A 24,864-nucleotide genomic window follows, 5' to 3' on the forward strand; every position below is an offset into this window, starting at 1 on the left:
GTATTGTTTGTTGTAATGATGTAATGATGTTGTCATAACAGCTTCCATTTCCTGAGAACCCACAGAGCAAGTGTGGTGCTGAATGCTTGACATGCAATATCCCACTAATGCAACCTTCAGAGCATCGGAAGGTGAGCAATCACCTCTGTCTGGCAGTAGAAGTGACTAAAGCTTGGAGAGGTTAACAGAGCCTACCTACCTGCAAGCTCACATTCCCATCACGGCTGCTTCAGGGGTCCACTCCAGAATTTCTATGCTGTATAGAAACAGCCTAGGGTAGGGCAACCTGTTTGGACTGCAAACTTCATAGACTTGTTCTGCTTACTTGGAGTGGTAATCCCTTAGCCTTGCCAAGGTTATTTCTTTTTCTTTTCTTTATTTTTTAGGCAGTATATTAATCTAAGATGCTTATGGGAAAGGGTGTGATTTGAGGAGTAAACGCTTTTTTACCCAGTGGAAAACCCACAGAACACTAGTTTTTAAAAGCCCAGCCTCGCAGCCTCCAAATGAACTCGTGCACGTGCTAGAGACCGGGTGATGGTCTGGCGCTGCGGGTCTTGTAAGTTGGGGAGGTCCTTCTGGACACGGAAAACTCAAGCCAAGGTCGGGAACCCGCGGGACTAGGAGAGTCGATCCCAGGGCGGAGCCAGTCGTGGCCCCGCCCTCCGGGCGCCCGGAAGTGACGTGATGTGAGCGGACAAAGGTATCGCTTGCTGGCTGGGTGCTGCTGTCGCGTTTGGTCGTGGTTTTGTGGAGCAGGCTGTAGACCTGTGGGGTCTCTGCTACCCTCCTTTCCTCTCCGTCCTCTTCTCCCGGGTTCCGGGAGTCCTTGCCCGGGGTGAGTACCACGAAGCGGTGCGGAAGGCAACGGCCTCTGGGAGAGGGGAGGCCCCGACCCCCAACTGCCTCAGCACCGTGAAGATCCGGCTGGCCACGTGACCCGGGCGCGCTGCGTTCGTGCCAGCCTAGGCCCCTCGTGCGTGCTCCGGAGGTCCGCGGGCTGGACCTGGGTCGGAACTCCCGGAGGCTGCAAGGCGTGGGGTGCAGGAGGAAAGCCGAGGCACCCCAAGCCTGGGCCGGGTACTCCCGTATATCGGCCCCCAGACCACAGCAGATCTCTTTCACTCTGCCTTAGTCTCCCCGACGAGAAACGAAGATAAGGATTGCAGTCACCTCGGAGAGCGGGTGTGAGGATTTATTAAAATGTTCAGTTCAAAGCCAGGCACAATTAAGTTCGCGTTGAGTAGGAGCTGCTATCACATTTAACCTTGCGCTCAGCCCCAGCTCTGGCCCGACACAGGTGCAGCTCATAAGACAGCTCGCTGCCAAAAGCCCTTGGAGCCAAGGTCAGCCAGTTTGTAGGGAGGCTGCCGCGTTGAAAAGACCAGGCGTTGCTGCCTACGAACTGTGTGACCTTTTTCCTCTCTGGACCTTGGTTTCTCTGTTTGAAACAGCTGGTGTCAGAGACCCTGAAGGTGGGGTGCGGCCGTGTAGCAGATGGTTGTGATGTATAGAATAATTGTGTAGTGAGATGGGATGGGTTCCTGGGAGGGACCAGGGCCTTGATTGGGGTAAGAAGCCTGGATTGCCTCCTTAGTTCTGTTTCAGGTTTTCTCCATTTTAAGGCATATCACTTTCCTTTAGTGTATTGTTTTTTCTGTCTGTAGACTGGGGACTGCAAGAGGGTTAGAGGTACATGTGGAATGCTTTCATGGAGGTCAGAAGCCATAGTCACAAGGGTAGTGTCAGAAAAATCTCGGCAGTGGTTCTGTGCTTATGCTGGAGGGAAGCACACTCCCTCCCTCGTCGATTTGCAGAGCTGCAGGGTCTACTGGAGTGACTGCCCAGCATAACAGTAGTGATTTCTTAGGTGTGTCTAATATATAGGCTATAACGCATTTCAACCCATTTTTCTCATTTCATCATCACAGTTGGCAGAGTTGATGAGAATCTAATTTGACAGAGATTACTAAGCTCAGGAGATAATATGTGCCAGGCACTGTGTGGAGCAGTTTATGCTTTTCATATGCACACGTAACCTTCATAGGCTTCTGTAAAGTCAGTATTGCTGTTCTCATTTTGTAGAGAAAGAAACTTAGGATCAGTGAGGTTAAGTAAGTGTCTCATCTGAGCTTACACTGCCATAAAAGCAGAGCCAAGATTCAGACCTGGTTTATCTGACTCCCCCAGAACCTTTTTTTTGTTTTTGTTTTTAATCTTTTTCTTTTTCTTGTCTTTTTTATTGAGCAGCTTGTCATTCTTACATGTTGAACTGCTATCCACAGAAATCCTGGGTGAACAGGCCCTGTCCACAAGGAGGGAGGAGGTAACTTCAGACAGGCTTTTGCTTCCTGTTGCCTTCAGAAGTTTTCTTGGAGACAGTTAAATGAAGAGATTGATTATGCAAAGGACTGATGGTGACAGCTCAAGCACCATCTTCCATGGGTGCTGGGAAAAGAAGTAGATGTGAGGGTGGCTGCCCACATGTCTCCTTAAGCACCTTAGAGGAGGAGGAGGGGAAGGCCAGATGACACTCTACCTGTTGAGGAGCAGAAGTTAACGATGAGCAAAGGGCTTCTCTTCACCTCCAAGCTAACCTAGAGTGCACACAAAGCCGGTTTGTGCTGTGGCCCTCCTCCCAGGGGGAGCAGAGTATAGAGGACTTCCTGTAGTTTCACTGCCCCACCCTGTGGTCCCAGCTGACTCCTGGAGACTGCCTACGCTGCTCAGATCTGGACACTGGTGCTTAAATGCAGACAGGGCCCCAGGAATCACGTTAACTAGTGAATCAGCTGTTAGAGCAAATGGCAAAGCTATACTTGCCATTTCCCAGCCTAGATGTGCCTCCCCTGGCTTGTTGCTAGAATCTGTAAGTGGAATTCTTGTAAATTAGTTATTTAGGGGACCTTGGCATTTAAAAGAATCATGTAAAGCATAAAATTATATTGTCAGTAATGGCTCTCAGTGTTACCAGTTTTGAACGGTTAAATTTTTGTCTGTAGGATTTTCTTAAAAGTGGAAAATGGCTGTAGCCGCAAAAACTCATTCTTTCATTCATTCAACAACTTTAGCTAGTAAACACCCGCCCTATATTAGGTGCTGTGCTAATGGTATACAAGATAATGTCCTTGCTCCCAAAGGAGCTTTCAGTCTGGTGGGGGAGGCCTACAGATTGGCAGTATGGAAGCTTTTGGCCCCAAATGGATTCTGTTCATTTGATCAGAAGTGACCTTTTTGTTGAGTGCCTTTGTGCTATATGGGATGCACAAGGAATAGAGTGATAAATTTCAGGATGTTGACTGCTCTCTAAGGAGCTCTCCATCCAGCAAGGAAGATAGATTTGAATACAAAGCCAGAAGTTTGCCAAGACAGTGGGTGGTGAGAAGGGGAAAGGGCTGACCTCTGAGCTCTGGTCTGAATTGGAGCACTGCTGGTGTGAAGGGTTGTTTTGAATGCTGTCCTCGCTGGGTGATTGAGGCTCTGGAGGGCCTGTGATGATTGCTGTGGTACCTGTTGGCAGGTGGTGGACAGCCCACTTGGCCTGGTCCTTACCCCCATCAGACTCCATGCAAGTAGCCCCCACACCCGGCTACATGGTGTCACTCAGGTTGGTGGCCCCTTTTCTTGTAAACTCTCAGGGAGCCACAGTGATGTCCACTCTGCCATGGCCAGCATTCGTGTGTGTTGGCAGGTCTCTACATTCTTTTGCTTGCTATGTACCTCATTCGTCTGAGCAGTGGGCCACTTTTTCTTTCTGGGAAGTATGGCTTTAAGTGCTGGGACACTGGTGGGGGAGCACTGCAGTGAGCCAAGGAGGGTGCAGTATTTAGAACCAAGGCCCCCCTTAGCCTGTTAGCCCAGAGGCTACATGATTGGTGCAGTGACTGTCGCTTGTTGTCATCATGGCCCTAAAACCTGAACAGTGAAGTCAGGGTATCAGTCTGAGTAGATTCAGGAATCTGAAGAGGTATTTGAGCTGAATTCTCTGGGCACAGCTAAAGGGTGCCATTATGGGTGGAAACAGTGCCCAAGTCACAGCTCTAAGGAGGACTGGACCTTGGTGGAGCACATGGATGTTACCAGCTCTCGTCTCATCCCTGAGAGCCCAGTGTGTGACTGTGTTGATGAAGAGGACCCAAATCTGCTGAAGAAGCCAGGTCCAGCGATAGAGAGCAGGCCCTTTCCCATTTGCTCTCAGTAGCTATGGTGGGCCCTTGCCTGCTGCCCCCACTGACTGGCTGAGTCCTCTAGAAAGGGCTGACTGACTAGTGACAGAAGCAGAATTGCATCCCACTTTGGCTTGGTGCCGTCAAAAGTATTTTGAGCTGTTTGGCCGGGTGTGCCTGCTGCTTCTGGAGGGCACCTTCTGTTTCAGGACAAGCTCAGTCAGACTGTGCATTGGGTGCTACTAACAGATACGACCAATGAACATTCTTTAGCTTTTCTTGTGTTTTGTTCCCCTTCCTCTTTTTATAGTCTCTAAATTATGTGTCTTGAAGGTCTTGTGTATGTCCTCAGGCTACTTTTTATCTGATCATGTCTCTTGAAGCATTCCTTGATTTTATATTTTTTTCCTTGAGGGTTATATTTGGGTTCTACATGTTGACTCCTTCTGTGTTGACCCTATAATTCCAAGGGTCAGTGATGTCCTTCTGGACTTATTACAACCAAAGGAGTAGTGTAAAGGTGGGCGGGGGAACAAAAGCCCGGAGCACAGAAGCTTTCCTGAAGGAGTAGAGAGATTTCCTCCCTGCCTCCAGGGCTCCTCCCCACTGTGCCTACATACAGTCCCTCCCCCTGGGAGCTTACAGGCCAGTGTTGGGGCAGATCATTCTTCTGTCACATATTGCACTGAGGGACGCCTGGGGGTTCAGTGCTGGGATGCAGTGATGAACAGGCAAGGGGCTGCCCTCTGGAGCTTACATTCTAGTGGGGGCTGAAAGATAGTGTTATTTCTGATAGAAATACAGAATTGAAGGCAGCAAAACATAGTGATTGGTTAACGATGTTGGAGGAAGCCAGTTAGATAGGCTGGTCAGGGAGGGCCTCTTTGAGGAGGTAACACCTAAGCTGAGACCCAGATGATGAGAATGAACTGACCACATGGGAGGAGCAGTCAAGGCCTAGGGCTTGTGCACAGACCTCTTGACCCTTGGTAGTTTACCTCACTTTCATCTGCATCAGATCCTTTATCTATAAAATGGGGGTGATTGTAGTACCTGACTCACGAGGTAATTTGTGAGAAAGATTGAGTGGTAAATGAAAAGTGCTTAGTATATGTCCGTCAACATGTAAGCTGCCGCTGCTGCTATTGTCACCACTGATGCTGCTTGTTTACTGCTCGGCCTCAGATCAGGTCACAGCATACCCCCTCACCCTTCCGAAACTCTCAGTTGATCGGCTACTACTGACAGACTAGACCGGCAGCCCCTAGCATGTACTCAGGGCGCCCCCACAAGCCAGGCCTGGTCTGCTTTTCCAGGCTGTTTTCCCACATTATTCTCTCTCCACATGTCAGCTGGCCGAGCCCATCGCCATTCCTCACGCACTGTCATGCTATGCTGCCTCTGCCTGTGACCCCCAGATCCTCTGCCTTATCCAGAGCACTCCTTGTCCTTCAAGGCCCAGCTTAGCAGTTGTCTTCCCTGGGCTGCTGCCCCTACCTGCCATTCAGAAGGGATTCCTCCATTCTTTGCACTCTCACAGCACTGTATGGCTCAGAGGCCTCAGTTTTTCTGCCTTGTATTTAGTTGGTTCCATATTTTTCAGGTCTCCTACTGTAAGCTCTCTGAGAGTTGGTATTTTATCTTGGTAAGCCTTGTAGCAAGGAGCTCTAGTGGTGCAGTGGTTAAGAGCCCAGCTGCTAACCAAAAGGTCATCGGTTCGAACCCACTAGCTGCTCCATGGGAGAAATGTGGCAGTCTGCTTCTGTAAAGATTACAGCCTTGGAAACCCTATGGGGTAGTGTCTTAGGCTGGGTTCTCTAGAGAAGCCAAACTAATAAAGCATATATATACAGAGAGAGAGAGAAATTTATCTCAGGGAAATGGCTCATGTGGTTGTAGAGGCTGGCAAGTCCCAAGTCCGTGGGTGAGGCATCAGACTGGAGGCTTCTCCTGACTCATGTAGCTGCAGAGGGTAACCCAAGACCCCACAGGTCAGACGGCAGGCTGCCGGCCCAAGTCCCAAGAACTGGAGGTCGGATGCTGATGAGCCGAATGTAGGATCCAGAGCAGAGCAAGAACCAGGGAGCTTTGCCACAAAGTCCACATATATTGCATGCAGACCACACCCCCAAGGAAACTCCCTTTCAACTGATTGGCTACTCACAACAGATCCCATCATGGAGATGATTATATCATTATACAACTGCCAAACTGCATCATAACTGCCACAACACTGAGGATCACGTCCCAGCAAAGTTGATACACAACCTTAACGATTATAGGCAGTTCTACTCTGTCCTGTAGGGTCGTTATGAGTCGGAATCGACTCAAAGGCAGTGGGTTTTGTTTTTTGTTTTTTTAAGCCTCTTAGCAACCAGAACAGTGCCTTACGTGTGGTGAATGTCAGTTGACTATATAGCCAGTGCCTCAGGTAGAGATGTGATCTGTCCACCCCTCCCTGGCACAATGTGGCCCGGCTGGCTGAGTGCACAGCTGCCAAGTCACCTCACTCTCCTGCTGCTTGTGGTGGCCCTTCGCTTTGCTGCCAGGGCATTGTCTGCTGTTCTGTAATTCCCTCTCCCACGCCATGGTAATAGTCTTCTAATCGGTGTCTGCATGCACTCTTGCCCCCTACAGTCCCCGTAGCTGTCAACACAGTTTTCCAGAAACAGATATTCTCATGCCTGATTACCTTAGTGGTCAGGTTCATACTCTTTAGGGTAAAGCCCAAACTACTAAATGTGACCCATAGACTTGAGTTTCCAGTTGCAAAGGTTCTTTGCATGCTCCTTGCTTCCTGGAGCAATATTCTTGCCTTCTGTTTGTTTGGCTAACTCTACCTCATTCTTTAGTCTCAGTTTCTATGTCCCTTCCTCGAGGATGCCTTCCCGGATCTCCCCCAACGGAGTTAGGTTCCTGTGGTGTATGCTCTTATATTTCTCCTTCGCAGCCCTCACCACCCTTGTAATTATTTGTATCTACATGTAACTTTTACTGTCTGGCTGTATCATTGTTATAGCACACTACCTGGCACAGAATCCCCGCTCATTGTTAGTAAAAGAATGGACCCCATGGGTGAGCTTGTTTCTCTGTTTATGAGTGAGAGGGGAAAAGGGGGCATGGGGACACCTCAGGCCCTTCTCAGGATCAGCTAGAATGAGTTCCTTGCTTTGCTGTACTTTCTTCTAAATGCAGGTTGGGATTATCTATCCTCTGGCTTCAGAAGCCACTGAGTCAGGTGTGGCTGAAGAAGTAGAAGCCAGGACTTTTGGTCTCTTGCTTTGCTATGAAGACAGCTTTGCAGAATAACTTGAATGCAAGAGACTGAAGGTACTATCATCCAAGGGGCAGGAGCAGATTTGAGATAGTGAACATTCTTCTACATCAGGCAAGATCGTGTGACGCAAAGCCTGGGATGAGACTGGCCCTCTACCCGAGGGAGCCTTTCCACTGGGTACCTGGACTGGGCTGATTTTCTCCTCTTTTTCTTGCACAGGAGAGGCACTGTTGCTGAGCACTTGAGCAGAGACGTGGTTGGTAACACTATGACAAGCGAGGTGATAGAAGACGAGAAGCAATTCTACTCAAAGGCCAAGACGTACTGGAAAGAAGTCCCACCCACAGTGGACGGCATGCTCGGGGGGTATGGCCACATCTCCAGCATCGACATCAACAGCTCCCGGAAGTTCCTGCAGAGGTTCTTGAGGGTAGGCAGGTCTGGTGTGCTCTCCAGGAGGAGAGGCTGTGGCTCTGGTGGCACCGCCTGGTCTGCATGGGGCGCCACCTTTTACATGTAGCACCACAGGGTCTTCGGTTGACTGTATTGAACAGCAAGGCCTCTGTGTAAGGGCGAGACTTCTGGGCGGTGGACTTTGCTTTAAGATTACCAGAAAGAAGCTGGCTGTTGTGCTGGGGTACCCGGGTGCTGGAATATAGAAGTCTGTTCAGTTTTGCCGGGGATGAGATTTTTACTCTCCTGCCATGTTTGTGGGCATTTGGCTATTCTGCTGTAGGAAGACTCCTAGTTCCTCACTGTGGTTTTAGCCCAATGCCTTTCACCCCCACCCTCCTCTCTACAGGCTGGGATCTCTGTGGTGGAGCCTCCCCTGGGCCCTCCTCCTTTCCTGTGGCAAGCCCTGGAGGCTGCTGCTTGCTCCCCTGCTTTGTCCAGTGTCTTCTCCTCCACCCACATTCCATCTTCCCGAGTTTGTTGAACTCCCTTGTTCACCAATTGTCCCTTTTCCATTCTTTTCACTGTGCTGTCATTTTAATGGGGTCTCAGGACGAATAGGAAATCAATGCACACACTCAGGCTGTCACCTCTAAGTGGAAGTCAGCTTTTCGTTTTAGAAACACGTGGCCCAGATAAAGGAGAATGTCCCGCGCCTACATCCACTGACAGTCCCCATCAGCGGGTTGGTAGCTTGTACTGAGTCCTGATTTGAGTCTTTCCTGGGGCTAATAGGGACCTGCCCCTTTGCAGTGACAAGGTCTCTGGGTTTCCCACCCTTCCCTATAGATTATACCTTTCTCTGCTTTTCAGGAAGGCCCAAACAAGACAGGAACTTCCTATGCCCTGGACTGTGGAGCTGGCATTGGAAGGATCACCAAGCGGCTGCTCTTGCCATTGTTCAAAGTGGTGGATATGGTTGATCTGACCGAGGACTTTCTGGTTAAAGCTAAGACCTACCTGGGTGAGGAGGGCAAGAGAGTGAGGAACTACTTCTGTTGTGGTCTCCAGGACTTCAGCCCAGAGCCTAGCTCTTACGACGTTATCTGGATCCAGTGGGTGATAGGTGAGGATTCTGCTTCCCTTCTACACCTTCCTGAACATGTCCTGCCACTGAGGTTCCCCACAAGGCCCTGGGAGCTCTGCCCCCGTGCTCCCGCAGCAAGCAGGCCGGCAAGGAGTCCTCGTGTCCTCCTCTATGTGTCTCAGGATCTCCCTTCAGTGTTTCATTGGAACTTAGTACCTGCTGCAGTCCATTTGGGGGCAGTTTTTGTCGAAAAGTTAAATGGCCAATTACTGCATTCAAAGAAAGTGAAAATGAGTTTTTAATAACAACATGAAAAGCTTAAGCGTTGGCTGTTCCTTCTGTTCCCAGTGAACCGGCTCTGCTACGGTAACTGTCTTGCACCTGCTTATCTTAGCAGCACACTCAGGGCTGACCCAGGGTGCTCCTTCTGCCACTGCTGATTTGGCAGCAGGCCAGCGTGCTGGCAGCCAGCCACCACCTCCAGGGCTGGCAACATGGCCCTGGTTTGAATGCTTTGGGCCTGTATCTTGTAGTCCCAAGAAGCCTTTGGCTGGAACTTGAATGTAGGGAAGGGAATCTGTTTGGGAACCCCTGCAACACTGAAACCTGAGAACCGGGTACACTCAGGTGGGTGACATGGTATGTGGATTAAGGGCAGCACATGGAAGTCACACAATCAGGGTTCAATCCCAACCTCACACCCACTGGATTTTGCCCTCTGGTAGGTGACTTCTGAGCCAGCAGAACCTCTCGGGACTGCTCTGAGAGTCATCGAGGTGCCCTGTGTGTTAAGCACCTGACAAAATGCTGGATACAAACGAAGTGCTCAGTGAGCAGTGGCTGTAAAGCACCCAGTGGCATGTACACGCTTGCACTGCCCCCCTAGTAACCAGGGCCTCTACCTCCCCCAGGCCACCTGACTGACCAGCACCTGGCTGAGTTCCTGCGGCGCTGCAAGCGGGGCCTGCGCCCCAACGGCATCATCGTCATCAAAGACAACATGGCCCAGGAGGGCGTGATCCTGGATGATGTGGACAGCAGCGTGTGCCGGGACCTCGAGGTGGTCCGCAGGATCATCCGCAGTGCAGGCCTCAGTCTCCTAGCCGAGGAGAGGCAGGAGAACCTTCCTGACGAGATTTACCACGTCTACAGCTTTGCCCTCAGATGAGCTTTGGCTGGTTGGCAGAAAAACCGAGGGATCAGTGTAGGGGTGGGAAGGGAGCTGGCAGCTGTGAGAGAACCAGAGGCTCATGTTGATGGTTCAGGGGTGTTGAGAGGCCACTAAATATACCTGTTTGTTATCTACTCACTATACAGACTCTTTTTACAAAGGCAAAAGGGGACCCAGTGGGGGCACACAAGGAGCCTGGCTCTGCCCACCTTGAAAGGCAGGGAGCGGAGCCTGTGTGGCTCCAGGTGCTCCCTACGTGGGAAGATAGTGATCACATCAGATGCTGAAGTCCTCTAGGTCTTGCTAATACTACCTGGCCTTTCAATCATAGGTCTTGCTGCCTTAAGAGGAAGAGAATAACCCTGTTGTTGTGGACTTGAAGAACTGTGGTCTTTACCTAGTGGGGGCCGGTGGGGGGAGGGGGAGGTGTGGCCTCCTTGAGAGAAATAAGCCAGGCAGTGGAGCCTGCGGGTCTCTGCACGCTCCTGGCTGGGGAGAACCACCCTGGAGTCAGCCATGTTGTGCAGCTTGTGGGAATGTTCATGGTTCCAAGTCCTATTTGGTGAGGGGGCCATGGTGTCTGTAATGATTGTGACAGTCACAGCATCCTGCAGCAAGGGGAGATGCCTGTGGCTCCTCCTTGCAGGCATTTTCAGTCAAAAATAAAGGGTGAATCCCTGGACTGTGAAGGCCCTGGCCAGGCTGGAGTGGTGCTTTCTGTACTTGGACAACATCGCTCTACTTGGGAGCTCTCCCCAAGTGCTTATCTCCTCATGCCCACCACCTCTTATTAGCTCCATGGGATCCTTTATCCTGAATCGGGACGGGAGGGTACAGGCGAGAACGTTATATAAATAACTTTAAGGGCAAGAGAAATCAGTTTCTAAATCAGTTTATAAATATATAGTTACCTTAGCTTATACCCAAAGGCATGTAGTTCTGCACAATTCATAATGACCAATGTGACTTTGGAATGACTTTGTAGAGGGTTCAGCTTTCAGTCTTGGTGGCTTTCTCCATCATGTGAGCCCCTCACAGTATGAGACATTTGGGGAAGGGCTCTCCCTGGTCATACACATGTGATTACTTTTAAGCAGAAGGCACGTCCCCCAACCCTGGGTTTGGCACAAGCAGAGCTGCCACCAGAGCACAGCCTTGATGCTTTGGTGGGCAAGGCTGCAGGTGACCTGGCCCCAGACCTGCAGAAGCTGGCAGGGGTCAGCTCGGCTTATGACACCTGGAAGAAGAGCCTCTGGTGGTCTTTACATGCCTTCCCCAGCTCACCAAGAGCACTTGTATGTGTGGCAAAATCTGGAATGATGAGGCTTTCCCCTGCTTCCTTCCAGCTTCAGCTGTGTCTGTCCTGCAGCTCTCCGGAGTGCCTAGGCTTAGTGCGTCCCTGCTTCTCTAAATGCCCTGGGTTCCCCTCTAAGTAAGAGGGAGTAAGCTTTTCCCAAACCTAAACCCTGCTCCCTTTTTCCAATGTGGGTTGAAACTTGGGGGTGCTGCTGGAAGAGAGGCAGTCTCCCTGGAATGAACACAGATGCTGGGCTCTACCTGGCTTTGTATTGATTACAGACCAGGTCTCATCTCCAACCTGCACCACTTGATAGATGGGACCAAAGATTTCCAGGATCAAAGACCACTTAGGTTGTCATAAACCCACTGTCGTCAAGTGGATTCCAACTCATAGTGACTCTATAGATAGACAGAGTAGAACTGCCCCATAGGGTTTCCAAGGCTGTGATCTTTACAAGGGCTGTAATCTTTATGGGAGCAGACTGCCCCATCTTTCTCCTGTGGAGTGGCTGGTGGGTTCAAACCACAGACCTTTCAGTTAGCAGCTGAGTGCTTTAACCACCATGCCACCAGGGCTCCTTAAGGTTGTCATAGATACTTAAATCCATCAACAGGCTGACTTCAGCTACCTAGACCACTGTTCCCTTTAGTCGGGGGGCTGGAAAGCTAGAGGGTTGCCTGGGACCTGTCAGATGTCATCCTGAAGAGTGCCACTGTGCTCGCTGAGGAGGTACCACTTGAGCCGGTCTGGCAGAGGTAGGGCCTTGACCTTTACATCCACAGGCCATGGCTGAAGGTAGAGTCGGATGTAAACGCGACACAGGTGCTTGAGGGGTGGGGGGTAGCTCTCCAGCTGCCTCAAGGAGAAGTGCAGGGCCTGGATCTTTCCTGCCAGGCTGCCCACAGGGTGGATGTCAAAGTTTTCAGGCAGCTGGAGCTTCTGGGAGTTAGTCACCATGAGATCCAGGACTGTCTCAGCTTTGCGCAGAAGGTCCACGTGGCTGTCATCTTCAGCGCAGCCTGGGTGGGAACAGAGCCTCTCAAAGATGATGTGAAAGCCGGACCAGCAGGATGCCCCGTGGAGGGAGCAGTTGTAGGCGGCTCCAGACTCCAGCAGGAAGCGCAGGAGAGGGAAATGGAGTTTAAAGCTCTTGAGGCAGATATGGGTGAGAGATTCGTGGGCTGGGCACTCACTGGGGTCTGCCCCGTGAGCCAGGAGCAGCTGCGTTACTTGGAAGCAGAAGCGGTTGATCAGCTGGGCCTCCTCTTTGTCCCCTCCCACTGTTTCACCGAGCAGAAAAATGATGTAGGTGAACACAGTGTCCCCGTCTTTGGTGGTAGCCTTGACATCTGCCCCTAGAAGAGCCATGAGGAGACCAGAAGGTGGGAGGCGGCCTTAAACCCTTGCAAATTAACGCTTTACATTTAAAGGGGGTGAGGGAGCCTATAGAAACTGGACAAGTGCTGTGTGAAAGGACAAGCCTCACCTCCTTCCAGTAAGAGTCGGATGTTCTCAGTATTGTGGATCTGCACCCCGTCACTGCTGGCCAAAGCGTGGAGCAGAGCGGTCTTTCCTGGCGAGGAAGGGAGAAAATAAGGTGAGTGGGAGGCCAGGAAGCTGGGGTCCGGGCAACCCCAAAGGTGGAGGTGGAAACAGACACCTAAAGGACCAAAAAAATGAAAAAGGACTGGCCATTCTCTTTCCACCTGCACAAAATGGGAGCAGAAAGACCAGGAGATGTAGGATTTTTCTGGACATCGAGAGGCTAAGCTGAGACCTGGGCTGGGTGTCTCCCAACAGGAAGCCTTCATTCCCTCAGAAGCTGAGTGCACACACACCACATTTCCACCTACTAAGACAGCCCTGGGGGGCCTGTGTGGGAACAGTGAAAGCACTGCCTCTCTCAAGCTTCCGAACTCTGGAACTCGGTAAGTCGCCAAAATCCACCTGTGTGCCCAGCGGCACTGTGCAGTTCGATGGGGCCGGCATCCAGCCTGCCCACCTAACTGTCAGACCCTGGGTTACCCTGGGCTTTCTTCCTCACAAAGTGCTGAGGCCCAGGGCTGTTCTACTTCTCTGCGGGAGAACCCACCATGCTTGTCAGCCGCGTTGACATCTGCTCCAAGGTCCAGGAGGCGCTGCAGGCAGGGCAGGCGCTCTGGCTCCTCGCTGGCCAGGTCCAAGGGGCTGCTCTCATGAATCTGAGCCAAGAGAGCACAAGCCAGGTTGGCCTGGGGGCCTGTAACACTACTCAGGTTCCCACCACAGGTGCCCCCACAGGGTCGGCTGGACCTGGCTGCTTACCCGGTCCCTCCGATTAATGTCGGCCCCATGGCGTACCAGCAGCTCCACCATGTTGGGCTGGTTTCGCAGGACGGCGATGTGCAAGGCGGTGTAGTAGGTGACTGGGTCTGAGGGCACAGACGCAGCTCATGGATGGTCTTGCCTACTGGTATATCTTCACAGAGTTCTAGGATCTGACCTCGGAGCCCAGCCCGAGCACTCCTACCTCAAACCCCCGGAAGCCCCAGGCCCAGACTCCTATCACCAGGAGAGGTCAGGACAGAGCTGTCCTCACCAAACACTAGAGTCACTTCAGGTCCTGGGACATTCTAGTGGGCATATTACTTAACCTGTTTGGGCTTTAGCTTCCTTGTCTGTAAAATGGGGCCACAACATGGGGCATCTCTTCACAGGGCATTGGGAGGAATGTGGAATGGCAGCTCTCTGGCTGCTTTGTTCCTTGAGCTTGGTAATAATAGCTAAATTATCAAAGGTCTGATTTTGAATGGGCCCTCCTTCCTCAGCTCCTTGACCCACCAGGAGCCCAACAGCCTCTGAGCCTCTCCTCAAATGGGGAGGGAAAGCATGCCTGGGTACATCCTGTATCAGCACAGAGACCCCCCATCTCTGGGCCAGCCCTGCCCTCCTGGGTGAAAGGCAGAGAGGAAAGGAGAGAGGCTCTATCACCACTCCTGCACTTAGAAGCCAGAGACCAACATGGACCCATCAGGATCTATGCCCAGTGTGGCTTATCTGTTTTTTCCTCTCCTTGTAGCAGGAACAAAAACACAAGATGGCTCAAAAAGTGGCAGAAAATTACCTTTCCTTAGCTCGGGCACAGTGCCAGCAGCCACATTTTCACAACATTAATGGAAGCAGGGATCTATCTGGGAGCTGGGGAAGGTTTGCTAAATCAAATCACACAGTAGGAGCAACAAACTTGCTCCCGGAACAGAGGTGGCAAGAGCCATTTGAAAGCTGGGAGGGGGCGGGAGGCCACCCAATGTGTGCCGCCTCAGTCGTCACACACTTTTAAAAAATGACAGGTAGCTCCTAGAAGAACAGTAAGTGCAGGGCCCTAAGGCCTGGCTGCTCACCCAGGGCAGGGCCAAAAACTTAAGTCAACTGCCCACCCCCAGCCCCTCAAGGTGCCAGCTGACCTTCAAAGTTGAGGTTGGCCCCGTTCTGTAGGAGAACATCCGCTGCCCGCGTCAGCCCCAGCTCAGCCATCTTCAGCAGGGCGTTGCTCACGCCTTCCTGATAAAATGGGGAGTGGGCCTTCCTCTCCAGCAGCTCAGTGAGAACAAGGATTCGGCTGTCTTCGCTGGCAACATAACTGGGCCTGGGGGAGGAGAGGGAGACCACTTGAGGGTGGGAACAGCCATGGGACCAGCCGGCAGGCCACCCTGCAGCAAAGAGCCCTACCACCCAGCTGGTGGCCATTACACTCATGCTGTCATCACTCACAGAGGGCAGGGGCAGGCTCTGTGGGGCAGAAAGCCTCTCTCTGGAAGTTGATGGTTGAGAGAGGGCCAAGCTAGGTATTTAAATTGGAGCTGAGTCCTGGGGTTTGTTGACAAAGGACTGGGTCTGTTTCCAGTCTCCTCCCAACCTGGTCCCCCGCTTGGGTACAAATGCTTACGTACTTGGACTGTTAAGACCGAAGGGAATCCTCAAGGCCAGAAGCCAGAACCAGACCCTGATGTTCCTTCCTGAAAAAGCCCTTCACACTCAAAGACACTGACTGTCCCTGAGCTGCAGAGGACATCAGACCAGCCAGGGCGGCAGCAGCCCTCCTGCCTTCCCCTCTTATAGGCTCTCAAAGCATCGCAGGCTCCTTCACAGACTGCCACCTCCTCTTCTTGGTGAGGCTTCCCTTCCTCACTGGTGCTCCCTTTGCCCCCTCTCAGCCTCACCCATCTGTGTCCCTTCAATTGGCTGGTTCAAGGTTGGATCATTACTGACTGGACAGGATTCCATCTCATCCCTCTGCACCCACCCCAACCCTGGAGAGTGCCCACAACACCATGGATGCAAAGTGAACATTCTGGAACAGAGTTCCTGCACGGGGCTACTGAAAAGTCCATGCAGCCCTCTTTGCTGCCCTACCCCACCCAGAATGACCGCTGAGTCAAGGAAACATCTCGCACTGCATTTTCACAGCAAGCCTCAACATGAACAGTGCAGATGCAGTAATGAAGAAAGACTACGTTTCCACCAAAGCCCCTAGAGACTCATCATAACCACCGTGGTTGAAAGTACAAGTGATCCCCCCCCAACACACACACCTGATCCCCCTTTCCTCTGCTCTCGTGTCTCCACTACACCTAACACACTGTACAGTTTACTTAGGATTGTTGTCAGTCTCTCTCCTCTGGAACTTAAGCACCATGAAGGTTGCAGTTTTTGTTTAGTTCACTGATGTACCCCAACTGCATAGTATAGTGGGCAGTGAATATTGACTGACGGAAAGATTCACTTTATAACGCTCTTCCCATAAGTTCATGCACAGACATGCTCTTGGGTACATAAAACGCGAAGTCAGCTACAAAAATTTTATCGTCACATTGCTCTTGGGTAACATTGAGGCCCTCGCGGATTCCTGGTCTTCTACAACTCCAGGTGGAGGGCACAGGGCAGGGAGTGCACAGTGTGGGGCCCTGAGGTGGAGGCCCTGCTGACACCTCCACCCTCCTTCATTCACCAGTGCTGGCCGGGAGCACCCACCACCCTTAAGAGGCAGGATATGGGTAAGCGCGGAGGCGCTCCCGCTGGAAGCCTCGCAATTCCGGCCTCCCGGCTCCACCAAGCTTGCAGTGACAATTAAAGACGAAAGCAGCGCTGGATCAGAGCGGCCAAGGCCCGCCTGCAGGAAGGAAGCACGTTACCCGTCCAGGGGCTCCTGCCGCTCGGGATCTTGGATACCCAGGGAGCCCAGGATCGCGTCCACCAGCGGCTGGTACTCGAAGATGATCCTTCGGAAGCCGTGCAGGAATGGCATTGCGGCGGCCCCCGGGCACTACAAGAGCCGATCTTGCCGCTGAGGCCGAGACGCCGACTGAGCGTGTTCCGGTGGGCCTAGCCTGGTTTCTGTTGGGCCGGTCTCTGTTGGTCCAGCCCCCGAAATCTGCGCCAGGTCTGATCCACCTCCCAATCTGCTACTCCGAGCCGGAAATAAACTTTGCACTTCCGGCCCGCGCAGGCCCAGGAAGGAGAGTTGGGTGCCGACGGCGCCCCCTTGGGACTCGGAGGACCGTTGCGCGTCCTGGAGCGCAAACCCGGGGCAGGCCAGGGAGACCGCCCTGGCGAAGGAGACGGCGATGTCTCGCAAGCCAATTTCGAACCCGAGGGAGGCCCGCCTCTTCCAGCCCCGGACCAGCCCTACGATCCTGCCCGCGGCCGCTGGGCGCAGTCCGAACTCCGCCCACTGCGCGCTCAGGCCTGGGCACTGCCCAGCTCTCCGGAGGCTGGGGTGGTGACTCGAGCCTCGGACGCCCCCGAGCACAGCGCGGCTCGGATCAGACCACGGCTACTTTCGGCGTGGCCTGGCTCTCTGCTCCCACCGACCCCCAAGAGGTGCTACGGCCACACTTCTTTCCTCGTGGGCACTCTGACTGTGGAATGATGAAGATCACCCTCTCCACACTCCCAACCACCCCACGGGCAGTGGGGACAATTCCTTGTTCACTATCCCCGGGAGTACCTGGCCCAGGCTGGCTGCCGGCTCCTGCCATTTTCTGCCTTGAACTTGCATTTTCTCATCTGTAAAATGGGAATAATTACACCCACCTAAGATCCTGGATCAAAGCTCTGTAAACGCAGGTTGAAGTCGAGTCTGGCAGGAAGCAGCGAAAGCCAGGAACCACTGTTGTGGGGTCTTGGTATCCTATTAGAGCCATTACATTCTCGGTCCTACGGCCGAGCCTTGATGCCTTATAATTCTGGAAAGTTGGTTATGAAGAGGTGTTTCGGTCCCAGCAGTTCACATCACAGCCTTGGGCACTTGCCATGGGGGGAGGGGGGGGCGGGGAGGGGTCTCTCTCGTACTTGCACTTGCCAGACGGCAGGAGTTGTTGAGCCCAGGAAAAAAACGTTAACAGGTACATTTAAAGGCAACCTGATGTATCTTATGATTAGACACTTAGAAACGGGCAGAATAAGGCCTCTGCCATGAGCAAAACAGACTTTACAAGAAAAACCAGTCCAAAGCACACCCAAGTCCAGCTATGGGGACCCACAGGGTCAAGTAAGCAGTAGGGGCTGAATAATTGCTGGCCATTATTACTAAGTTTCCAAGGTTGTTATGCAGATCAAAAACCATCAAACTCCCATCAGGCCCTCAAAACGCCATGGTTTGCCCCTCCCTCGGTTAAGTAAAGGAGCAGTGACGGGAGGTGGGGAGCAGGCAACTGGATTTAAGCCCCTTTAGTCTTGGGCTTCCCAGAAGGAGCACTGAACTGCACGGTCCACAACTCCCAGCACACTTCTGCCTTGGCTTTTGCCCCAGCAAAGTAGTGTCTTCTTGAGTGAAATAGGGAAATTTTGCTCACATAGAAATGGGGATTTCCAGCTTGCCTTGTAAAGTTGGATTGGTCATCTGGGTCTGAATTCCCACCTGGCAACAATGAGACACCTGTTCCCTTGTGCCTCAGTCTCCCTAGGCGTTACCCTGGAGGGGGCCAGAAATGTCTGCCCATGCTTTAAGGGTTCATTCCCGCCCCCTGAAAACTCTTCCCCCCACAAATTGATCCCAAGGCCCTGAATAGGGAAGTGGCCCACTGCCAACCCAGGGACTTCACAGCTCTTTCTTCATTTGATCAAGAGATGCTTGCTCCATCGAACAGGCAAGGAGACCAAGGTTCCCAGAGGGGCTGACCACCCAAGGACACACAGTGAGTGACCAGAGGAGACTTGTCAAGAATGGAGTCCAGATCAGAACAGCATCCTAGGCAGAGCTGGGTGGGACAACTTGGTCTGAGGCCAGCTTCTGCCCTGCCTCCATGGATGGCCCCGAGCATGGTCCTTTCCATATCTGGGCCTCAGCTTCCTCACCTGTACCCTGAAGACCCTTCCAGCTCTGACAGTCATGGATCCAATGGCGAGCTCCTTGATGTCGCTGATGGGCTCTGCTGTTCGGGGCGAGGGGCTCGGCAATTACGATAACAGTAAGAGTAAACTTTTATTTACTGAGCCCTTTCTATGCGTTCGTGCCTGAATGGCTCAAGTGCTTCTTGATCAGCTGCTGATCTAAAGGTTGGTGGTTTGAGCCCACCCAGTGGCTCCGCAGAAGGCCTGGCAATTTGCTTCCTTAAAGATTATAGCCAAGAAAACTATGGAGCAGCTGTACTCTGTAACACATGGGGTCACCATAAGTCAGAATCAATTTGATGGCAATAGGTTTGGTTTGGTTTGGGTTTTCCATGTGCTAGATGCTTGACATGCTGACCTCATTAAATCCTATTACGTAGGTGATATAGTACAGGTAGTCCCTGACTCTTGATGTATTCAAATTACAACGACCGCACTTACGACCGTCCTTTTTTTTGGTACATTTTATCATTAGTAATATGTACTACATACAGTGTTGTAGCACGTAATTTGCTGATGTTATTCTCATGCCAATTCCCAAAGACAAGGATCAGATTTATAAAGATACTGATGATACAAGGCAATAATAATGAAAACTAAAAAAAAAAGAGGTATTCAACTTATGTCAGAACCAACTTATGACGGAGTCGTAAGAACAAAACCCCTTTGTAAGTCAGGGACTATTTGTACACCAAGGCGCCCTGGTGGCACAAACGATTAAGCTGCTAACTGAAAGGTTGGTGGGTCGACCCCACCCAGCAGCTCTGTGGGAAAAAGACCTAGAGATCTGCTTCCATAAAAATTACAGCCAAGAAAATCCGATCGGGCAGTTCTACTCTGTCACATGGGGTCACTAGGAGTTGGGAGTCGGAATCAACTCAGCGGCACCCAACAACAACAACATTAGTATTCCATTTTAAAAAACAAGGAAACTGAGGCTCAGAGAGATTTGAGGGCTTATCCAAGGATGCACAGCTAGGCTGAGACTCCAACCCAGGTCTGTGGGACTCTTCCATGCTTCTAGCCTCTGGGGGGTAGAGTGTCCTTGCAGCTCCTCCAGCTCTGAGCCAGAGAGGGTCTGGGCAGGCAGGGGGGAGGAGCTAACCTCTGCCCTCTCATAGCCCTTGGGCACCACACTATGGAGCCGACTGCCCGTCACCTAGGCTCCTATCTTTAGAAAGCTCAGTGCCCCCTAACCTCCCTCCTGTCAGCAAGGGCAACCTTGTTTCCTCCATCTGCCTCCCATTACGGCTCTGCCACTCAGAGCCTTTGATTTCAATTCTGAACCTTCTCTCTTCTTTCCTTGCCACTGTCCCCCATTGCCCAGCCTGCCTAGCCCCTACCTGCTGCCCAACCCCAGGGATCCTCTACAGAATAGGGGCTCTGGGGCCAAGCACCCAGTGCCCAGTGAGTCCCTGGCAGAATCTGTTTCTGCTTCTTACTCTACAGAAAGTTTGGGAGTCGCTCTGACTATCCAGTGTGCAGAGGGGAATAACCTTAATATATAAAGAACTATTTAAAATCAACAAGAAGAAGACAAAAACACTACTAGAAAAGTAGGCAAAGTCAAGTCACAAAAAAAGAAAAAAAAACATCAACAAACATAAGGAGAGATGTTCAGCTTCTCTAGCTGTCCAATAAATGCAAAATTAAAACAACATGAAATATTAATTTCTCCCTCTCTAAATGATAAAAATTAAAAAATAATAATGGGACTCAGTGTAGGTGAAGGGACACTATACATACCTGGGGGCAGGGTGCTATAAGAACCGGTTAAACCTTTCTGGAGAGCAATTTGGCAATATGTACCAAAAGCCTCAAAAAATCACTTTGACCTAACAATTTACCTTCAAGGAACTTATCCAAAGCAATAATCATGGACATTTATAATGGCAAAAAAGGTGGAAATACCCCCAAATGTCCATCACAAGGGAGGTATAAATTAACTAGGAGACATCCATACAGGGGAATACAGCCCAACAGTATGAGTTTTCTACTGCTGCCATAACAAAATACCAAAAATTGAACAGCTTAAAACAACGCACATTTATTCTTTCATAGTTCTGTAGGTCAGAAGTCTGGGTGGGCTCAACTAGTTTCTCTGCTCCAGGCTTCACAAGGCTGAAATCAAGGTGTTGGCCCACTGGGCTCTGATCAGGAGGCGCTGGGAAGACTCCACTTCCAAGCTCATTCATGTTGTTGGCAGAATCCAGTTCCTTGTGGTTGCAGGGCTGTGGTCCCTGTTTCTTGCTGGCTCTCAGCTAGAGGCCTGTCTCAGCTTTTGGAGGCCTCTCTCTTGACCTTCATGTGAACCCCTGCATCTCTGTTATGGGTTGAATTGTGTCCCCCAAAGATATGTGTTGAATTCCTGGCCCTTGTTTCAGTAGGTGTGATCCTATTCCAGAAAGAGTTTTTCTTTTGTTGTGTTAAGGAGGTTGTCAAGGATTGAATTGTGTCCCCCAAAAATATCTGTCAACTTGGCTAGGCCATGATTCCCAGTATTGTGTGATTATCCACCATTTTGTCATCTGATCCGATTTTCCTATGTGTTGTAAATCCTATCTTTATGATATTAATGAGATGGGATTACTGGCAGTTATGTAGACTCAATCTTCAAGATTAATCTCCAGTTTAAGCCAATTTGAGATACAAAAAGAGAGAGGTGAGCAGAGAGAGGGGGACCTTATACCACCAAGAAACAAGAGCCAGGAGAATAGCTCGTCCTTTGGACCTGGGATCCCTGCACTGAAAAGCTTCTCAACCAGGGGAAGATTGATTACAAGGACCTTCCTCCAGAGCCAACAGAGAGAGAAAGACTTTCCCTGGAGCTGATGCCCTGAATTTGGACTCATAGCTTAACTAGAGTGTGAGAAAATAAATTTCTCTTTGTTAAAGCCATCCACTTGTGGTATTTCTGTTATAGCAGCACTAGATGATTAAGACAGAGGGCATACCAGTTTAGGGTGAATCCTAAACCTAATTATTTCTGAGTTATGGAAATACCAGACTAGACACAGAGACACATACAGGGGAAGACAGATGTTAAGAAAATCAAGAATCACTGGTGGACACCAGAAACTGAGAGGCTCCGTCTTAGGCTGGGTTCTCTAGAGAAGCAAAACCAGTAAAGCATATAAATATATCTATAGACAGATTTATATCAAGGGAATGGCTCATGCAGTTGTAGAGGCCGGAACGTGGGTCAGGCTGGAGGCTTCTCCTTACTCACATAGCTGCAGGGGCTGGAAAACTCAAGATCAGTACATCAGACAGCAGGGCTCTTGCTCACAGGCTGCAAAGACCGACGAATCCCAAGATCAGCAGGCAAGACAGCATGTAAGCTGCTAGCTCAAGTCCCAAGAACTGGAGGTCAGACAAACAGGAGCCAGCTGCAGGATCCAGAGCAGTGAGCCTTGCCAGAAAGTCCACTTATATTTGATGCAGGCCACACCCCCAAGGAAACTCCCTTTCAACTGACTGGCTACTCGCAGCAGATCCTATCATGGAGGTGATCACATTATGTCAAATCTCATCATGGAAGTGATCACATCATCATACAACCACCAGACTACATCATAACTGCCAAACCACTGAGAATCATAGCCCAGCCAAGTTGACACCCAACCTTAACAATCACAAGCTCACAGAAGGAATTGACACAGTTGAGACCCTGATTTAGACTTTTAGCCTCCAGAACTGTGAGAAAATAAATTTATATTCTTTAAAGCCACTTGCTTGCGATATTTCTGTTACAGCAGTTCTGGGAAACTAAGGCAATCTCAGAGCCAGCAGGAGCGTGTCAAGTCCTCCTCATGCTTGGAACCCCTCTGACTTCTTCTGCCGCATCTCTCCTACTTCCAGCCAGAGAAAGTTCTCTACTTCAAAGGGCACATGTGATTAGATGTGACCCTCCAGAATCATCTCCCTGTCTTAAGGTCTGTAGCCCCAATTCCATCAGCAAAGTCCCATTTGCCATGTAACATAACATTCACAAGTTCCAGGGATCAGAGTGTGGACATCTCTGGGGGCCATTATAGACATAAGTAGGTAATGATATGGATCCATATCTAGGGTGGCCAACTGTTCGGATTTTACCACTGAAAGTCCTGTGTCCCAGGAAACCCCTCAGTCTCTGACAAACCAGGATGGTTGGTCACCCTAATATTTACTGATATGGAAAGTTGTACTTAACAATAACAACAGTAATAGCTAACACATAGGGCTTACTGCATGCTGAGATCTGTTCTATAGCAATTCAAAAAACACAAACTATAGACCAGTAGGTACCATATGATCCCATTTTAGTAAAATATGTGTGTGTGTACTTGTGCATGCACAGGAAAGATTCTGGAATGCCCCATGCTGACCCTAGGGCAGGGTCCAGGTCTGTCCACAAGGTCTTTTCTCTCTCTCCCAACCCCTTCTAGTGACATCCTTCCTAGCACACAGGTCACCACCACCCTGCCCGCCACTGAGGCCATCCCAAACCCTCCTCCCTGGGCCCTCACAGCCCAGGTTGGTGCACTGCTTACCTCCCTCCCCAGCAGCAGTGAGTCCTCCTGGGTACCACAGGGCCAGCCTGAATGATGAAATTGATCATAACAGAGGCCATTTGTTGAGTGCGTCCTGTGTCCTGTGAGTTAGGTTAGAAGCTCAACACACATCATCTCATTGACTCGTCATAACACCCAACCAAAAAAAACCAAACCTGTTGCCACTGAGTCAGTTCCAACTCATAGCAACCCTATAGGACAGGGCAGAACCACCCCATAGGGTTTCCAAGGAACACCTAGTAGATTCAAACCGCTGACCTTTAGGTTAGCAGCTATAGCTCTTAACCACTATGCCACCAGGGTTTCTGACATAACACTAGGAAGTAAGTAATATCAGGACTCCCATGTTACAGCTGGGGAGACTGGAGCTCAGAGAGGTAACTGACCAACTTAAGGGGCTGAGCTGGGATTCAAACCCAGTCTAGCTTTTAATCTCTTCTTGTAGCTCCACCCCAGGAGACGCACCACTTCCCCAGGCACCGCCCTCTAACCCTCTTTCTCTCATGCTCACACATCCATAAACGCTTACACACACACACCGACTCTCACATACACTCACACACTTTCTCGCTCACACACATTTTTCTCTTTCTTTTTCTCTCACATTCTCCCTCTCACACACATACACATATTCTCACACTTATACACTCTGACATACACGCTCTCTCACACACACTGTCAAACACACTCTTCCGTGTGCGCTCTCACACACTCACATACACTCTTTTTCTGTCTCATACACACATTCTCTCCAACACATTCTCTCACATGCTCCCTCGCTCACACACACTGTCCCTCACACATTGTCTCCTACACACTCTCACACACTCTCTTCCTCACATATACTCTCTCACACATGCTGTCTCACATTCTCACACACATACTCTGTCTCTGACACACACACACTCACACACACATGCCCAGGGTGGGCGGCTCCAGGAGGGGCAGTGTCCCTGGCCCAATCCCAGCACCTTCATCCTCCCCGTGCCCACGATCCCCAGGAGGGGCCGTCAGTAGCCAGGTCTGCCCCTTATAAGGCCCTTGAGGGGGAGAATGGGGGAAAAGGCCCCTCTTTCTTTTTTTTTTATTTGGCGGAGTTTCCATAAAGTGAGATATTTGGAAAACTTAGCAATCCACCAAGAGGAATATTGCTTTCTCTTCTTCATGGAGAACTTCCAGCTTCAGCCCATGGGCAGGTCCCAGGGGCACCGAGGCGCAGAGACAGAGGGGCAGGCATATTTCTGAAGTGTGGTCATGGAACCGCCGCCCTCCAGCTTCCCTCCTGTCTGGCCCCAGCTCCTCCTTTCTTTCCTTTCCTCCTCCCGCACCCATGCCCTGCCCCCACCCTGACCCTGACTCTTGTGACCTGAGAGTGCCATTGACCAGGATGCCCAGTCTGCTTGGTCCTGACAGGGCCTCAGTTTTCAGGCTCTCAGAGGCCCAGCCCCTGGGGGCAACCAAGGTACCAGGGGGCCAGGAGCAGGAGCCGGGAGGCAGGACATTGGCTGGGCTAGGGGAGGACTTTCCTGCCCACTCTGTTCTTCTG

General features: G+C 51.0%; 3 protein-coding genes across 4 annotated transcripts in view; 2 read left to right on the forward strand and 1 right to left on the reverse strand.

The window, feature by feature from the left end:
* Positions 1 to 10,232, forward strand: NTMT1 (N-terminal Xaa-Pro-Lys N-methyltransferase 1). 2 transcript variants are annotated; one of them, XM_004375750.3, is made up of 4 exons: positions 1 to 838; positions 7,663 to 7,873; positions 8,710 to 8,962; positions 9,835 to 10,232. In XM_004375750.3, the coding sequence occupies exons 2-4, from the start codon at positions 7,712 to 7,714 to the stop codon at positions 10,089 to 10,091; spliced, it is 672 nt and encodes a 223-aa protein (XP_004375807.1). In that variant the 5' UTR covers positions 1 to 838; positions 7,663 to 7,711; the 3' UTR covers positions 10,092 to 10,232. The 2 variants fall into 2 exon arrangements, with proteins under 2 accessions (XP_004375807.1, XP_023586571.1); XM_023730803.1 differs by lacking the exon at positions 9,835 to 10,232 and having other exon boundaries at positions 8,710 to 9,573.
* Positions 10,233 to 11,868: 1,636 nt separating this feature from the next.
* ASB6 (ankyrin repeat and SOCS box containing 6) lies at positions 11,869 to 16,833 on the reverse strand. Its single transcript, XM_004375751.2, has 6 exons — positions 16,566 to 16,833; positions 14,838 to 15,019; positions 13,699 to 13,805; positions 13,487 to 13,595; positions 12,881 to 12,967; positions 11,869 to 12,749 (listed from the first exon to the last, which is right to left on the reverse strand). The coding sequence occupies exons 1-6, from the start codon at positions 16,676 to 16,678 to the stop codon at positions 12,082 to 12,084; spliced, it is 1,266 nt and encodes a 421-aa protein (XP_004375808.1). The 5' UTR covers positions 16,679 to 16,833; the 3' UTR covers positions 11,869 to 12,081.
* A 1,930-nt stretch (positions 16,834 to 18,763) lies between these two features.
* Positions 18,764 to 24,864, forward strand: part of PRRX2 (paired related homeobox 2) — a 68,203-nt gene continuing 62,102 nt past the window's right edge. The window contains exon 1 of the mRNA XM_004375837.1: positions 18,764 to 18,842. Within this exon, the coding sequence (XP_004375894.1) occupies positions 18,764 to 18,842 (79 nt within the window). The remainder of the gene's footprint in view (positions 18,843 to 24,864) is intronic.

Source organism: Trichechus manatus, unplaced genomic scaffold, assembly GCF_000243295.1.
Source record: "Trichechus manatus latirostris isolate Lorelei unplaced genomic scaffold, TriManLat1.0 scaffold00038, whole genome shotgun sequence".
Classification (NCBI taxonomy): Eukaryota; Metazoa; Chordata; class Mammalia; order Sirenia; family Trichechidae; genus Trichechus; species Trichechus manatus.